The sequence below is a fragment of the Thamnophis elegans genome, chromosome 2 (assembly GCF_009769535.1).
Source record: "Thamnophis elegans isolate rThaEle1 chromosome 2, rThaEle1.pri, whole genome shotgun sequence".
Classification (NCBI taxonomy): domain Eukaryota; kingdom Metazoa; phylum Chordata; class Lepidosauria; order Squamata; family Colubridae; genus Thamnophis; species Thamnophis elegans.
In genome coordinates this window covers 146115084-146132477 of record NC_045542.1, presented here as the reverse complement: position 1 = coordinate 146132477, position 17394 = coordinate 146115084, and the positions used below count along the sequence as shown (strand labels likewise).

At 39.1% G+C, this 17394-nt stretch overlaps 2 protein-coding genes across 3 annotated transcripts; both read right to left on the bottom strand.

The window, feature by feature from the left end:
• Positions 1-659: 659 nt before the first annotated feature.
• LOC116502991 (zinc finger protein 239-like) lies at positions 660-6932 on the bottom strand. Of its 2 annotated transcripts, none has more exons than XM_032209075.1 (2): positions 6750-6922; positions 660-2039 (listed from the first exon to the last, which is right to left on the bottom strand). In XM_032209075.1, the coding sequence occupies exon 2, from the start codon at positions 2029-2031 to the stop codon at positions 1000-1002; it is 1032 nt and encodes a 343-aa protein (XP_032064966.1). In that variant the 5' UTR covers positions 2032-2039; positions 6750-6922; the 3' UTR covers positions 660-999. The 2 variants fall into 2 exon arrangements, 1 of the variants encoding a protein (XP_032064966.1); XR_004254635.1 differs by lacking the exon at positions 660-2039 and adding an exon at positions 5261-5415 and having other exon boundaries at positions 6750-6932.
• A 3148-nt stretch (positions 6933-10080) lies between these two features.
• Positions 10081-14839, bottom strand: LOC116502992 (zinc finger protein 3-like). The gene is made up of 2 exons (XM_032209076.1): positions 14452-14839; positions 10081-11109 (listed from the first exon to the last, which is right to left on the bottom strand). Exon 2 carries the CDS (start codon positions 11093-11095, stop codon positions 10190-10192), a length of 906 nt encoding a protein of 301 aa, XP_032064967.1. The 5' UTR covers positions 11096-11109; positions 14452-14839; the 3' UTR covers positions 10081-10189.
• Positions 14840-17394: the final 2555 nt, after the last annotated feature.

The following is a 17394-nucleotide window of genomic DNA, read 5'->3' as shown; positions in this document are numbered from 1 at the left end:
CTATAAAAAGCATTAAGAGAAAATCTAGAGATTAACAAGGGTAAATTCTTGATTTACTACCTTTTGAAATTCCAACGTTGCCTCCATACAATATAGTCTAGAACAGAGGTGGGTTCCGGCTTCTGGTATTTCCAGTTCACTCAGGGATGCACTTTGGGCGTGCGCGCACTTCAGGTGCACGGCACGTGCATGCGCAGTAGTAAAAAAATGCTTCTGTGCATGCGCAGAAGCAAAAACAAGATGGTGGCACTTGTGGCGACGATATAATCAGTTGGAGGGTGTGGCAGGCCGAGTTACTACCTACTCAGCCGAACCAGTCCGAACCAGTAGGAACCCACCCCTGGTCTAGGATTTGTAGAGGAACGAAGATTGGCCTGTGGCTACTACCTCTGTATCACATCTTTATTCCAGCATTCCACACGATATGACTTTTTTTGTTTGTAGAAATGTAAGGTTTCCTTTTCAAATCTAAGCATAGCAAACTCCCAAGCCAAAAAAGGAACAAAGCATCGTGTTCAGCAGTGGGGGATCCAACTACCCTCTATCTCTCTATGCCTTGAAGAGACTTTGGAAGGAGGGCTATATATTTTGCACAGGCTAAGAATCTATATTAACACATTAATGATCATTTTAAAGCATTTTCCTATAGTTACTTTTAAATCTTTTACATTTAAAACTAGAGTATTATTTTCTCATAAAATTGAAAAAATGAACATTAAAGTACATGAAGCTTTCTGGCATTTTTTATACTTATTGTAGTCTTTTTAACCCCTGACCTCAGTCCTCTTGTCCTATCCACTGCTCTTGGCTGCCACTTTTTTTTTTTGCTACACATTTTGAAATAATGAATTTGTAAAGTACAAACAGAATTTCAAAACCTTAAAACAAGTCCACTACTTCTGGACACACAGATGACGACACATAGTTCTTCAAAAGCTACTATTTAGAGAGCAAAGATGATGCTAATATTAATAAACTATATAGAACTTCCTTTAGAATTTAGGTTTTCTGCCCAATATGGATTCTCTGGTGAGAAATAAGGTGCGATTTCTGATTGAAGTTCTTCCCACAGTTGGGACACTTATATGGTTTCTCTCCAGTATGAAGCCTTTGATGAATAACAAGCCCAGAATTGAAGCTAAAACTCTTCCCACAATCCTGGCATGTATATGGTTTCTGCCCCGTGTGAATGCCTTGATGAGAAATAAGGTGCGACCTCTGATTGAAGCTCTTTCCGCAGTCAGAACATTTATAAGGCTTCTCCCCAGTGTGGATCCGTTGATGTATGACGAGACCGGAGTTGTAACTGAAGCTTTTCCCGCAGTCAGGGCATTTGAAAGATTTCTCTCCCATATGGGTCCTCTGATGCGAAAGGAGGTGAGATTTTTGGCTGAAGCTTTTCTCACAGTTGGAGCATTTATACGGTTTCTCCCCGGTGTGAATTCGCTGGTGTATGATGAGCCCAGAGTTGTAACTGAAACTCTTCCCACAGTCAAAGCATTTAAACGGCTTCTCGCCTGTGTGGGTCCCGTGGTGAGAGGTGAGATGGGATCGCTGGTTGAAACTCTTGTCACAATCCGGGCATTTATACGGCTTCTCTCCTGTATGGATTCTCTGATGGACCATAAGTCCTGAGTGATTGCGGAAGGTTTTCTCACAAATGATGCAGAGATACGGCTTCTCTCCTAAATGGAGAATTTGAGGTCTGTTGATGCCTACATTCTGGCAGAAGCTATTTTCCTGTTTGTTAGGGGTAATTTTACTTTCTCCGATGTGGATCAGTTGCTGGATCACTATTTGGTCAAGGCGTTTTAAATTCCCCTCTTTGCACTGGCCGGCTTTGCTTTGCGTTTTATCAGAAGTAGCTTTTACTCTTCTCTCTGGCAGCAGATTGTAGTGATTTCCAGTCCCCCTTTCCTGCTTACATCTTTGAGAGCTACTAGCTTTAGATCCTCCTCTAAACATCACCTGCATTTCTACATGCTCTGGTTCTTCTTTTATGGTTGCTGGCTTCCCAGTCTTGGTTGCCATCGCATCACCTGTTGAAGTAAATCAGATTTTAAACAAAAAAGATGGGTTTCCAGTCTTTTCCACCCGTAATGCTCAACAATAATAACATAGGAATAAAAAGAAACAGAATCCATTAAAAGTTTCAAATGACATTACTTGTTGAATCTAACCCAAGAATAATCGTCAAAATTATGTTTTAGAAAAACCAATGCCAGTTAGTAGAAATTTCAAATGCACAATTATACATTGAGGCAGTGATGGGATTCAAATAATTTAACAACCGGCTGTCTGCCCGAATGACCAGCTGGTTAGGTGGTGCTTGGTGGTCATGTGACTGGGTGGGTGTGGCCAATTCAACATCACTCACGTCGATGGGCGCTTCGCCTTAATTGTTACAATGTAATAAGGGTTAACCGGAGAGACAGTTTCTGTAAGCAGGGCAATAAAGATCGCTAGAAACAACACCAGACTGTTTCCTTCCTGCCTTCCTTAAAGGATTAAACCTGTAAAGTGGAAATAAACAAAATGAGATTTCTTTCAACAACCGGTTCTCCGACCTGCTTAGAAAGTTAACAACTGGTGCTCCCCAATAGGTGCGTACTGGCTAAATCCCACTACTGCACTGAGGAAGAAAAACCTGAGGTATGGAAAGCCAACATCATATTTCCATTTTACTCCATTGACATGTGCTGAAGGACAATTAGACAAAGAATTGTATTTATTTTTTAAAACAATAACCAGAATAATAAGCACTCTGTTTGCTTATCAAAGATTTCTGATTCAGAAACTGGCATTTCTGTTAAGCACGATCTTCTAAACCAACTATTGTACACATAATTTCATACTCCAAGCATCAGATTTAAAATAATCCATGGGGAGTGAAAGTAAATTTTACTGGGGCTGCAATTCTGTGGTGTTGGAAAAAGTGAGTAATTTGCAGTTTATTTTATACCCAGAATTTGCTCAATCAATCCCTTTATCCACATCAAAGCAAGAACATGTGCCATTCAGTTCAGCTAGAAAAAATATATATCTTGACTTTATTAAACATCAGCCAATATCACATACAATTAATTGGCAAAACGTGGATCAAAATTAGGGAGAGACACAAACAAGAATTTACATTACAGGTAGCCCTCAACTTAGGACCACAATAAGGATCAGAAAAATTATTATTAAGCAGTGCAGCCATTAAGCAAATCTTCATGTGACTGTATCCGCTTTTTATGACACTTTTTGCCACAGTCATTAAGTGAATCATCAGCAGTCTTTAAGAAAAACATCACATGATCACAACTTGTGATCACCTTCTGGCTTCCCCACTCACTTCTCTTGGACATTGCAAGTGTCATAGTTACCAGACAGATGCCAAGCGCCTGAATTACAATCACATGACCATGGGGATGCTGTTACAGTCTTCAGTGCAAGGATCTGTTGTAAGCTACTTTTTCAGTACATTTGTTCACTTCAGTGCCTGTATCTATGGTATATGTCTCTAGCTATATATCAAAAGAACAGAGTCACTGGAAACTATACTGAGAGTAATTAGCATAAGTCCACAAGGAACTGGCCTTTGCTTATTGGAGCTTTAACTCCTTTATGTACATAATGTCAAGTTTCCTAACGATGCCGTAACTGATTCATAATAATTGAGCCAATGTTTTAATACAAAAACCATTGATTTATTGATAGCTTCATTAGGGAAGATTTGTTCGCAGCCAAATCTTTGCTTTGTTTATCTGCTTCTGAACGTTAGCCCTGTTCCTTCCCCCCCTTCAGTCTGTATCATAAATCACGTTACCCAATCACCCCTCCAACCGGCAGCGGTAATCTGAGCCCATTCCAGCACACAGTATGGGTGGAATTTACTCCCACTCATTCTGTCCCCATGACAACACGGAGGGTTGACACATAATAGGAACAGACTACAAATGGAAAGTAGGACACAAGGTGATCTAGTCTCAATTCTACATCACAAAGGAAACAACTTGATGAGGATGATGTATGCAACATGTGGAAATAGAGATGAAGTTCTCTCCCATCTGCACTATTTTCCTTTGAAAATTCATTCTGAGACAGTATGAAAAATGCCTCTGAAAAGTTCATAAGCAAATGCTTCAACGCAGCAATTGTTTCTTGGCACAGTCATCTACAAATTCATATTCAATGGTACACTGTCACTGGACAAAACAAATAGGCATCAATAAAAGCTTGCGCCCCTGTAGACCCATCAGACATGTACACCATTCATATTTCCTGCAACATCATATATAAACCGGATCTTTTCACATTTATTTGTGATAAACATATAACACAAGGAATCATATAAATCCCCTAGCCATTTAGTGAAAACTCAGCAGCAGTTTGTAAATGAGTGTCTCTGCTATACCTTTAGAGATAAACTGATACACATGCACCTACAATAGTAGCAGTCAGAGTCGGACTCCAAAAGGAAGATCATAATTAGATTTATTGCCAAAGAGCTAAGAAGTTAATGTGCCACCTTAGAAATTGTATACACCAAACTCTAACACCCATTTATTAATGAATTATTTATGGTGGAAAAATCCAAAAATTGAACCTCTTCTTCTTTGAATGGCAATCTGTCCAAGAAATTGACATTACCATATACCTCAAATGTGAAAATAAAAGGGAAGATCTTGTGGTGGAAGGCTTGGATTACACAAAAGATTAATACTTTAAATTGGTTGATTACTAATGATGGTTTTAACTATTTTGAGAAATTGCCTTTTGACATTGATGTGTCTGTCTATGTGCAATATGATATATTCAGTTGAAACATATGTTAATCACTTTGGCTCAAATACTTTGGCAATCTGTGGGCTACCTGTAATTTTAGCTTCATTAAAGGATGCAGTGTTTGAACCCAAAAAATGAAATGAAAGTCAGAAGTAATTAAATATTTGAACCTGGAATGAAAAATCGGAGTACCCATTTTTAGAAAATCAACTGGTCCAGGAATTTAAAAATGAAACATGCTTTCCTGATTTTAAGGAAAAGATTCCGGACATGAATTACCTGTTTTTGAAAAGCCTTTTTCTCTAAAAGTAAGATGAGCATATGTTGCAATATGGTCTATATTTAGTGATATGCTTAACAACTGGATTAATTTTCTATGTTTATTTATATTATATGGATTATTCTGTCAGTTTTTTTCTTCTTTTGTCACATTTAGTTTATTTTAATAACTATAACAAATTTATCTCTTTTTTTCACTGCATAAACACTAAAGGGGGTGGGGGTGTTATGCAGACTTTTTAAATATTTCACCATTTCAAGTCAATTTAAAAAAAATTGATTGTTGAATATCCACCAGCTTATTGTCAATAATGTTGAGATAATCCTGTTTGTTTTCCAGTCTGAGATCTCACTTCTGTTGCGGACCTGATGATAAAGAAGAAATTATTGTTTCATATTGTTTTGTCTCAAATTGTTTAAATATTGTATATTTCCCAGTGTCATGAATAAAGTTCAGCACCATCAATTAATAAAACAAATACATAAAATGATCCATGTGGAACGAAGAGGCAGCTATTCAAGCAATTTCATTTATCATTCAAATAGCTGAAAGCTTAGTCAAAATAATTTTGGATTATTTATTCAGGGTTTATTTTCTCTCTGAGAAAATTTACACAATGTAGAGCTTCTTTTCTTTGGAAAAGGAAGTAAGAGGAAATGTGATCTATCTAAAACCATGCACTGGTAGAAAAGTTTTAGACTATTTTCATACAATATCAGAGTTTATTATTATTCCATGAAGCTAATTGGTGGAAGAAATATTTCACACACACAAAGTATTACTCTCTAGAATGGTACCCTCATGTCCATCAACTGCAGTTGCTGATACTAACAAAGGAGAATATTTGTAGCTCAGGGTTGACATGATGATGTTACCTAGTTTGGGTAATGAAACACTTGCAAGAAAACAAGCAAGCTCAGAGAGCACCAAGGAACCCCTCATGCAGTTGCTGAAAATATACTATGCAAATTCAAGGAGATAAGCACACCAGCAAAACAAAAAACAAAAGCCTTGAATTTAATTGCTTCAGTCTTGAAAAATTGCTTGTTTACACTGACCTAGAGCCGGTAAAATCTGTCAAATAGAGCTCAACTCCTGATTGAGTTGTCTTAGCAGCAACATGGAGGTAATCTGACTGTGCCTTTCCTGAGATGCTTTTCAATTTTTCAGAATATTTTCTAGGGTATTTCTCACACCCTGCTTAACCTTCCAAATCCAGACAAGGTTGGCATGATGTCTGCATGATGATATGTCAAATGAACCACCCCACGGTCTATCCATTAATAACATCATTCATGGGGAAGCAGGAACTGTCAGCATCTGCTATTTCATTCTTCTTGTTGTAGGCTTCTCTCAAAGCCTACAATCAACTGCCTGGCCATTGTCTGGGCTGGAATGCCAGACGAAGCAGATTTTGCCCTCAGGGCTCTTTCAAAACAAAATACTATATTCCCAAGCAAACCCCAACCTGACAACCCAAAAGAATGGATCATCCTTCAGTTCGTGCCATTAAACAGCAACTCCGTGCTTCAGTTTAATTCACTAATATCAATAAAAAACATAATTGTACAGAGTGCAGGTTCCAAGCAGAGAGGCAGGTTGAAAAATACCAGATACAAGTCGACCCCGATGGGGCCCCGAGTATAAAAGGTTTTCTGGGATAAATTCCCTACATTCCACCTTACAGTCTTTCTTTTACCTGATCCGCTGCCAGTTTATTCGGAGTTATCTCAGAATTGATGGTAGTCTTCACTCTGGTCGAGTGACGAAGCGTTGATTCGATGTCCGCCGGGCGACTTATCTCGGTCCTATCTATCTCATAGCTTTCACGATGGCGGCAAATCTATTTACTACAGGAAGTTCATCCTCCCGGCTCAGCTGAGCGAAATGGAAAAGACCCGATACTTCCTAGGAAAGCAGTAAGCGGAGCCCTCTCCTGGCAAGATGGAAGAGGGGCTTCTTCTACGCCGAAAAACACTTATTTTAGGTGCCGCCCAGGAGAAGGTTTTTAAATTACCAACGCTTTTTCCTTCAAAACTAGGAGTAAAAAAAATCATCCCGGGCAAGTACTGTAAAAAGCTAGCACATCGGGAGAAATTGTTTTGCCAGCTACACCTTACACTGATTGTTTTTTAACTTGCAGGGAGCTTTATTGCTATTTACTGGCAGGTTACTACTACATTCAAAAACATAATTTCTGCCATGGCTCCTCTAAAATTATGCTGAATATTCAGAAATCCATATTATGTTTCATTTGCATGTACTATTAGTGCTATGTACTAAGTACTATCCAGTCTGGTGAAGTGTGTGTGTGTGTGTGTGTGTGTGTGCACATCTGGGCAGATTCTGATCAGTAGAGTTTGGTGCAAGGGTCCCCTAATGTTTCATGCCTATACAAACTAGGGGAGTCATGTTGGCTCAGATGTTACATGGATTAACAAGGTCCATGACAGATGTTGTGAGGAGCCAGGACAATCTGACAATTGGGCTACTACGGGGAGAAGACAAGAGAATCTGGAACTGATGGATGCTACTACAGCAGTAGACCTAATGAGAGAGAAGACCAACGTGGTACCAGTGGTGATTGGAATTCAGAACAGTGCAATGGTAGGAACAATTAGGATTCTAAGCAGAACCTTCCAACTTCCATGCCTCTGGTAGGGGATATAAGATTGAGGAAGACATAGACTACCCATAAGGGTGAAAAGGGATTTTTAAAATTGTATCATAAAATAATAATGTATTATTATATAGATATATTAATATTATTAACAGAGTACATATAGTATAAAATACATTTTATATATGTATTATCTAGGATGTTAAAATGTGACGACAGAATTATGAAGAAATTTCCATATACGCTAAATAAAGGTAAAGGTTCCTTTCACACATATGTGCTAGTCGTTCCCAACTCTAGGGGGCGGTGCTCATCCCCGTTTCAAAGCCAAAGAGCCAGCGCTATCCAACAATGTCTCCGTGGTCATGTGGCTGACATGACTAAATGCCAAAGGCGCATGGAACATTATTACCTTCCCACCAAGGGTGGTTCCTATTTTTCTACTTGCATGTTTACAGCCTTTCGAACTGCTAGGTTGGCAGAAGCTGGGACAAGTAACGGGAGCTCACTCCATTATGCAGGGCTAGGGATTCGAACCGTCGACCTTTCTGATCAACAAGCTCAGCATTTTAGCCACTGAGCCACCACATCCCTATACATTAAATAGAAGGAACTATTTTTGGATGAATCTCTGTGATAAAATAAAATTCTCAGCATATCAAAGATTCTTGGTGTCTTGGTGGCACTTACTATCCCTATATTATTATATTTTTATCCTGCCATTTTAATATATCTCAAAATATACTCCTATCTCCCATTTCCCTGTAACAACAACCCTGTAATGTGGGTTGAACTGAAAGAGAGAGAGAGAGTGGCCTTCCCAAAGTTACCAAGCCAGTCTTCTGATTTCTAGGCTAGCACCTTAACCACCTAAAAATATAAAAAAAGGAGGAAAGACGATTGTCAAATTACCATCCAGTCAGATAAGTACATGGAATTTGCAAACTTCTGGATGCCTAGTGAACACATTTTTGTGAATAGAAATGCTAATTTGTGGGTGAGCCAATCTGTAGATGGACGTTTCATTTTATATCATTTGGCTGAGTAATATGCTACATATCAGCATTTTTGCTGCTTTTCTTGATTTCCAAATACTTTTTGACTTTACAGTACTCCAAGGAAAAAAATTATGGAAATCATTGGAAATTTCCATAATAAATCATGTTTCTTTCACTCATTTATGCCTGTATGAAAACACCTGTCTGAGGATTTGTTGGACATCTTCAACTTTTCAAAAAAGAGAGGAGAGAAATCTTCAGTTTAATTTTTATATTGATCATTTGTTTAGGCACTCTCTCATCCTATCTTTTATCTCCCAATAGTGGATAGGAGACAGATTCCTACTTGTATTAAAATGCACAGGTATCTGAGTAATGTTTACTAGCCACAAGCTTCTGAATGGCTTTGATTTTGCATGTTACACAATTTGCCGAGAGATGTATAACTGGGATTCTTACGATTTTTTCTCCTAAAATTGGGGATTCTATATTCCCTCAGCAATTTGTGTATTCCAGGCAAGGCAGGTACAAAGGACTGTGTTTACAATGAATTCTCTATCTTGGAGGCAATGCAATTTAATCTTGTAGATTCTGTTGGTTGGTTCCCCATCCCAGTATTTCCTTGAGCTTGGAGGCAGAAGCTAGTTCAGGAGCAGTCAGAATCTGGATGAGTAAAATAACTTAAAATTGGATATTCTGTTCTGAGAACATAGGAAGAGGAGTGATTGAACCCATGTCCAGGCAACAACTAGGTTACAACGTCTCACTATATTTATTTTCTAAGAATGCTCACAGTTTTATAACACCCACGGCATTCCATCAAATTACACACATTATTAGCAGTTGGTGCTTTGAGAAATATCAATTTCCCATTCGTTTTTTTTAAATTAAAAATAATCTTTTTAAAAAGTCAGGTGCAGCAGGAAAATGTTATGCTTACGTTATGCTTTACTTTGTAAAGAATGTTCTTGTGCATGGGTTGCTTACAATCTAAACATTAGATCAAAACAACGTATTTTATCTTGGCTAGAGGGGAAAAAAGAAAAATATAGCATCCAAAAATAGAGTGCATCTTCAACTGGAACTCCTAGATGATTTCCTAGTGTTCAGATTTATATAGAAACATATGAAGAACGGTTGCAGCAACTGGGTATGTCTAGTTTAATGCAAAGAAGGACTAGGGGAGATATGATAGCGGTGTTCCAATATCTCAGGGATTGCCACAAAGAAGAAGGAGTCAAGCTATTCTCCAAAACACCTGAGAGTAAAACAAGAAGCAAGAGAAGCAACTTAGAACTAAGGAGAAATTTCCAGACGGTTAGAACAATTAATCAGTGGAACTTGCCTCCAGAAGTTGTGAATGCTCCAACACTGGAAGTTTGTAAGAAGATATTAGATAACTACCGTATTTGTCTGGTTATCCCTGGTGTAGGGCTTCCTGCCTAAGCAGGGGGTTGGACTAGAAGACCTTCAAAGTCCCTTCCAACTCTGTTATTCTAAGTGTGGTTCCCCCCCCTCCCCCTAAGACTTTTCTACAGTGTGGATCTTCTGATGCCTATTTAAATGTGATATCCACCTGAAGCTTTTCCCACACTCCGAACATGAATAGTGTTTCTCTCCTGTATGTATCCTCTGGTGTGTGAGAAGGCTTGTGTTCGCATGGAAACCTTCTCCACAGTCCAAGCATTTAAAAGGCTTCTCAGAGGAATGCACTCTTTGGTGCCTGATAAGAACTGAGCTGTAACTGAAGTTTCTCCCACATTCAAGGCACTTGTAGGGTTTCTCTTTTGTGTGTATCCTCTGATGGATAAGGAGGTTGGAGGTCCGATTGAAACATTTCCCACAGTCTGAACACCGGAAGGGTTTTTCACCTGCATGTTCAATCTGGTGCCTGATGAGATCAGAACTGTATCGGAAGTTTTTCCCACATTCTAAACACTTGTAAAGTTTCTCCCCTGTATGAGTTCTCTGGTGGATAATCACATGGGAAGAGTGATTGAAACTTTTCCCACAGGTCAAACAAGTGTAGGGTCTTTCTCCTGTGTGGATTCTCTGGTGAGCAATGAGGTGTGAACTCTTGCTGAAGTTCTTCTCGCATTCAGTGCACTTGTAAGGCTTTTCGCCTGTGTGGACTCTCTGATGGGCACTGAGAGCAGAGGTTCTGTTGAAGATTTTCCCACAATCAAGACACCGATGTGGTTTCTTGGACACTCGCTTTCTTTGCTGAATTGACTGTTCCTTGGAGTTTCCTTGTAACATGATCGACTTTATTCTTCTGGATCCAGAGTTTTTGGCATTTTGTTTCCCTGTTCTCTTCTGATTTTTAGAAGCTTCTTCTTCCTGGGAATTATACTTTTGGGGTATTCCTTCCACTTTTCTGTATAGTTGTATTTGTCCTGGGTTTTTTTCCTTGGAAGTGTTTCCCATTTTCTGTCCAGTAGCTGGAATGGAAGCAAAAATAAATATTTTTCACATCATATCACAAATCTGGGGGAAAAGCAAATCATAAACGGTGTCTAGGAAGCATCTGTCGTCTTCCCTGAGTCTTCGCACTGTCCGATTTCGGGTCGACGTCAGGGCCCAGGACCCCGGAGAACCCCCCAGAGTTCAGGGAAGCTGGTTGAGTTTTTAAAAGGGATTCGGATTAATGTCAGGGTTCCAAGTAACACCCCTAATGAAAGAAGACTCCAAGGCTTGAGATTCCTCAAAGTTCCATTTTATTAGAGATGTCATGTTGGCATAGCTGAGAAGAGCCGAATCTGAAACCCTCCAGGTTTCCCACACCCAAACTAAAGTTCAAGTCCCTTCCCAAAACCCACATGTCCATCACATGGTCCAATCAGGCACTGTCCCAACTGGAGATGCCTCCCAGTCACACCACTACAGGTGCAGGGGAAAACGTCCTTGACTCTCAGAGAAAAGAACGTTATTTTGACTATATCTATCCCACTCCATATATTCCCCTCTCTCAGTTTCCCACAGTATTATATGTGGCAGGCTTGAAGGTCCAATGCAAAGGATGGCTTCTAGGCCTGACAGCATCTTCTTGAACTTGGGAGACTATATGCAACATTCCAGAGGCGATTCTTTCAAGCAAACCTGTAAAATAGGTCAACTTTATTGCCTCCACCACATCTTCCTGCTGAATCCAAAACACAGTACAAAATGAACTCATGAACTAAATTCAATTATTTGTCTTTACCACCTTCTGTAAAAATCAAACAAATAAACAACCCTCCTCCAGTCTTGCTTTAAGATTCCCTGGAATTCTAGTCCAGCCAAATACTAACAGGTCAGATTCAATTTAAGTATTATCCAGAGTTAGATATGATAACTGACATGTTTATAGTTTAACTAAGAGATGAATTTCTGAGTGGTTTCCAGTCTTTTAAATACAATACTACATTTCATTAGATCAACCATAATCAAGCCATTATTGTGGGTAAAAGCAAAGTCATCAATGACAATAAAAAGAGCATAATTTTAACTGATAGGTTTCCCCTACCTAGCTCATTAAATAAAATGCTACAGGCAAAACATCTTTGATTTAAAAAAAACCCAGGTATCATGCAGGGGAATGGAATTAAAATAACATCTTTAGTTCTGAAAACGTGTCAATTTAAAGATAAAGAATAAAAAGGTGTTTTGTTGAATTATAACCTTGTCCAACCCCAACCAGCTCAGCCAATAATGGGAGACTCTATATGTTGTGACTCAACATGACTCTCTACTCCGGATTAAATTAGCATGTCGCATCACTTGAACACTCATCCTGAATGTATTGCAGCTAAATAGCCATTTATTGTTGTTATTGTTACACAACAAAACATTAGCTTTTTTTTACTGACTCCCTCCTTCTATGCTAAAGCATCATTAAGGTTTTGTACCAGATACTGTATGTTTCAAAAGGCTTGTACTGTAAACATCAGCTAACAACTGTAAAATAAAATTGGCGTCCAAGTATTGGCAAAATATAGTCTAGGCAATATTTGAGGGTGGATTCAATGCCATCATTTTCCCCCTATTTAAATGAGCTGAAGTACTTTCTTCGCAGTGATCGTTCTGCTGTTAGGTCCCTCTGTAAAGTAGTGGGATTTTGGACCAGAGGTGCTCTTTTGGCTTGTGTCATATCCCCTGACCAGACAAGGCCATCCTTTCTTAACCTTGTCCTCTATTGACTCTCTAAATAGATTCTACTATCTCTAGATAGATTCTACTATCCTCTACAACATGGCCATATTGGCTGGGAGGGCTGGGAATTCTAATTGTATAATACATGGAAACTACTAGATTTGGGGAAACTGGAATACTATACTCCATCTATCATGATGTGCAGCCAGCTGGGATTTCCATGAAGATTGATACAGTTCCCCCAAAATTTTACTGTGGTAGGATGCATAGAATTCACATACAGTACATGGAATGAGCTACAAGGGGCTGAAATGTGGCACTTAGAAAGACAAAGGACAATGTGACAGGATGGACTGTATCACCCCGTACAGTTGGATCAGCAGCAGGCTAATACAATGCATTTAACAGAGTAACTATAAAGAGTTGGAAGGGACCTTGGAGGTCTTCTAGTCCAACCCTCTGCTCAAGCAGGAGGCCCTATATCACTTCAGATGAATGACTGTCCAGTTTCTTCTTTAAAAGGTTTCTAGCTCTCTTTCTCTCTCAAAAAAAACCCAAACAAACCCCACTCCTATGCATAATCAAACTTGATTATGGATGGGAGACTGCCAGGAAATCTCAGGGCTGCAGACCGGACTGAGAAATTTAAATCATGCTGGAAAAAAGTGGTTAAAAATCACTTCAGTATTACTGTATTACCAAGAAAATAAGATGTTCATTAAGTCACCAAGAATTCAGCCTGACTCAAAGGAGACTTGATCATTAACATGAATCGTAGCAATTTTGGTATAGTAGTTAAAAGTATCAGGTCAGCGACTAGGAGACCATAAATTCTAATCTTGTCTTCAGCAGAAAGCCCTCTGGTTTAGTTGGTACCCAGAAACCCCTTTTAAATGAAAATTAAAGAAGTAACACTCAGAACCTTCCGCTGTACATGCAAAAATGTTCATGACTGATTACCAATGAAAATAAAACAAAACATTTGGATGGAATGATATCTCATGGATTAGTTTGCAAAAACATTCGTAATAAATTAAGGTATTACAAGGCTTGCTATTATAGTATTTTGACAGGAGAATAACAATCCTTATATGCTTCAGCCTTTAAGGCAAAAAATTGCAATAGATTAAAAGTCTGCTATCAAGAAAATAAAGCTTGATTTTTAATTCCTCACAATATAGATTTGCTGAATTATAACTGTTGCCCTCCCACTCCCTGACTAAGCTTCCAGTACCTTAGAGATTTTGAACAAATGTTCTTCCTCCCCGTTTCCCTATCTAAAAAAATTAGCAAATAAAAAGTATCAGAACTGATTGTCTACTTGACTCTGAGAATAGAATAGAAATCTATTCCTCCATTTATAACCCGGTCAAAACAGATCCCTATCCTCTTTCCTTTTCCCTTTACACACACCGATCCTCGTTAATTCTCCAGTTTAATTCTCTTCCAAAAGCATTTCCTTCTTCACCAAGGATCTGTGGCACCGTTCCCTTCAACTCTTTTTCTTTCCTCCCTCCAAAGGCTGTCCCTAAGTCAGGGAGAAACTTCCAGCATTTAATCAAGCCCGGCTTGCGAAGGACCTGAAGTCCCCACTTCGGTCGGTCAAAGAAAAAGCTCCAGTAGTCCCAGCATCCGCCGAAGAGAAAACAGACCTCCAAGGCGACGCTGTCGCGGCGGCTCGCTCTCTTGACCGAGTCAGGATATTCCTCAGCAGAGGGGAAGAGGGAGCGACTTCCTCTTGGCTTGCCTAGCTGAAATCGAGAGGCCCCTGGCGGCCAACACAATTTTCAACATCGGAATATTTTATTTATTTCGGTTCTCTTTGGCCATGGGGAGAGCAAGATTCTGTCGGCGAGGTAAACAAGCATCAACAACCTTCTTTGCCACGTTAAAGGCAGAGAGACGGTCGAAAGTCCCGCAGAAGCTGAGATCCCGCAGATCGGAAACCCTCTCGTGGTAGCTCGGCACAGAAAGAGCTTGGCAAGGGTCCGGATGAGGAGCCAGAAAGGACGAGCAAGAAGTGGAAGCGTGTGTATTCATGCCGGTTTGCAGTACTTTGGCAGTATAGAATATTTTACTATTAAAATAAAAACAAAAAAACAACAACCCCCAAACATACCAAAGGGCTTTTTTTATTCGTGTTTTTTGTAAATTTTTCAAAAAGACGCTTCTAAGCATTAATCTTCTTTTCCTCTGGCCATCCTTTCAGATTTTATAAAGGTCTAGTTTATTTGTATTCTTTTGACTGCCAAACGATTATCTGTTTGATGTTCCACTATTGCATCATAGTTAGAGCTGCCTTAATTTTATTGTGATTTTTGTATAGCCCCTCAGATTTAATTGATAATTTTATTTATTTATTTTTTAAAATTATTAAATTTGTAATGCCATCCATCTGCCCTGGACTTTTAATTTTGGACTTTTATATTGCACTTGGTTTTAAGCGCAATATAAATATCGATTATCATCATACAAATACTAAAATGAATTTGATAATCATTACACTGATTATGTTAATATTAATAAATTATATCATTTCCCCCATCTCCTCAAAAGAATGAGTTTTAAATGACATGGTGGGGGGGAATTAAAAATTGGTGAGGAAACAGGATTACAAATATATGACTCCAAATTTGGAGGGTGGGATAGTTATATGGAATCTCTATAGTCACGCTATATTTTTCTGATAAGGAACTGTAATGTCCAGGAAACACACGAGATATGGAAAAAAGAGGCTCGCTTAAGTCCAACGATATCCAAGCTAGGACCATGCAGGGTGGCAGCCACCTTGCTTCACAACAGCAGTCAACCTGTCCCTTGTTTCACTAGCAGAAACAAAAGGGTCATCAATTTCCCCCCTCCCCTATATTTTCCCTTGCTCGGCCTTCTCTACCCTCAGGTTTTCACAGGAACAGCCAATATTGTACAGCTATTCTGCCATTTAACTCCGAAAACGGATTTTAGCCAGAATGAAGTTTCCACTCAGGTCCGGTGCTTTCGCCTTCCCTCTACCTTAGCAACAGAAGCAACACACGGGATTTGATGAGGGAAAGAGTTCTCTACTGCCATCTAGCGGGTTCAGCCCAGGTGCGAATTACAGAGCACAAGGATTGAGCCCAAGCCTGAAGATTCGTGTACTGTATTATTCTCAGCTGCCACCTTGGATTTTTCTCCACCTCCTTGGAGAGAAATCAATTGGCAGCAGCCCTGATTTTTCAGGAGGAATTATTGATTTGCTGCCTCTGCAGTTAGGCGGCCTCCTGAGCTAAGTCCTCACAACATCGGAGGACTGGTCTTGAGAAATAAACCAGATAGTATTCGCTCTAGATGTGTGAGGTACTCCCAGAGCATGGAAATGGCCCTCAGGTTTTGCTGCTCCTGCTGCTACTGGTGTGCCTTTTTTCACTCGCCGTGCGACTATAGTCACTTTTCTCCTCAACTGAAACTATAAGACCATTTCATGCAGCCATTTTATCAAGTTTTGGGGACAGATTGATAGCATTTGATATATTTTTGGAATGTTTCACATCTTCTTTGTGGGACAGCTTTATAATGCTGGTTTTTATCTTTATTATGGTTAAATATTAAATATTGACAAGTTCAAAAATCCACACAGAAAGAAATTAAAGGCTGAAAGTGAATGCAATCGGAAGTATTTGGATTCTACTGCATGCCTTTCTGCAATTTTCCTACAAAGTGAATTGCACTCCACAAAAGCCTATGCTAGTTTCAATCTGTTGCTCTTTTAGAGTAACTGTATGCCGTGTATTCATCTCTCCATGACCAAACACAATTGCCACTTTAGAATCTGACAAATTTTATACTAATTTATGTACCTGGAATATTTTCAATCACCATTCTTGAAAACAGGAATACTTTCATCAGTTATAAATAAATCTGCTTAAAATACGTTCCATCTCTGTCAATACTTTTCCAAAGACTTTGTAAAGGATCTGTAGTTATATATGTTCATATATATATTCCCAGACACTAAATTGGCAAATCCTGTTACCCTTTGATTTAGAAATTGTCTGCGAACCCATTTAAAATTTTTAAAATTAAATTTTTCCTAGCCTAATCTCATTCAAATAAACTGTATACCATATTTTTCGTAGTATGAGACGCACCGTTTTCTCAAAAAGGGTGAAAATCTGGGTGCATCTGATACACTGAATACAGCATTTTTGGCCTCCCAAAACCCCGCTCCCTTCACCAAAATGGCGGTGCATAGTCTTTAGGAGGCTTTCAGAGCTCCTGGGGGCTGATTTTTGCTCGATTTTGTCCCCTCAGCCCCCAAGAGCACTCTGCAAGCCTCCTAAAGGCTATGCATGCCCTTTTTTTGGACAAAAAACTGCCCCCTTTCACGAAAAATTAGCCATTTTTGGGATGTCTGCAATTGCAAAAACTTTTTTTTTTAATTTGCCTCTTCAAAATCTTGGTGTTTATTATACTTCGGTGCATCTTATACTCCGAAAAATACAGTAATGATTCCCATTCTGCCTTCCCGAGCTTGGATGATGGGAGCTGTATCCTAAAATGTCTGAAAGCAACAAGCTGGAAAATCTTAAGAGTAAGATCCAACATAGTATGGCAAG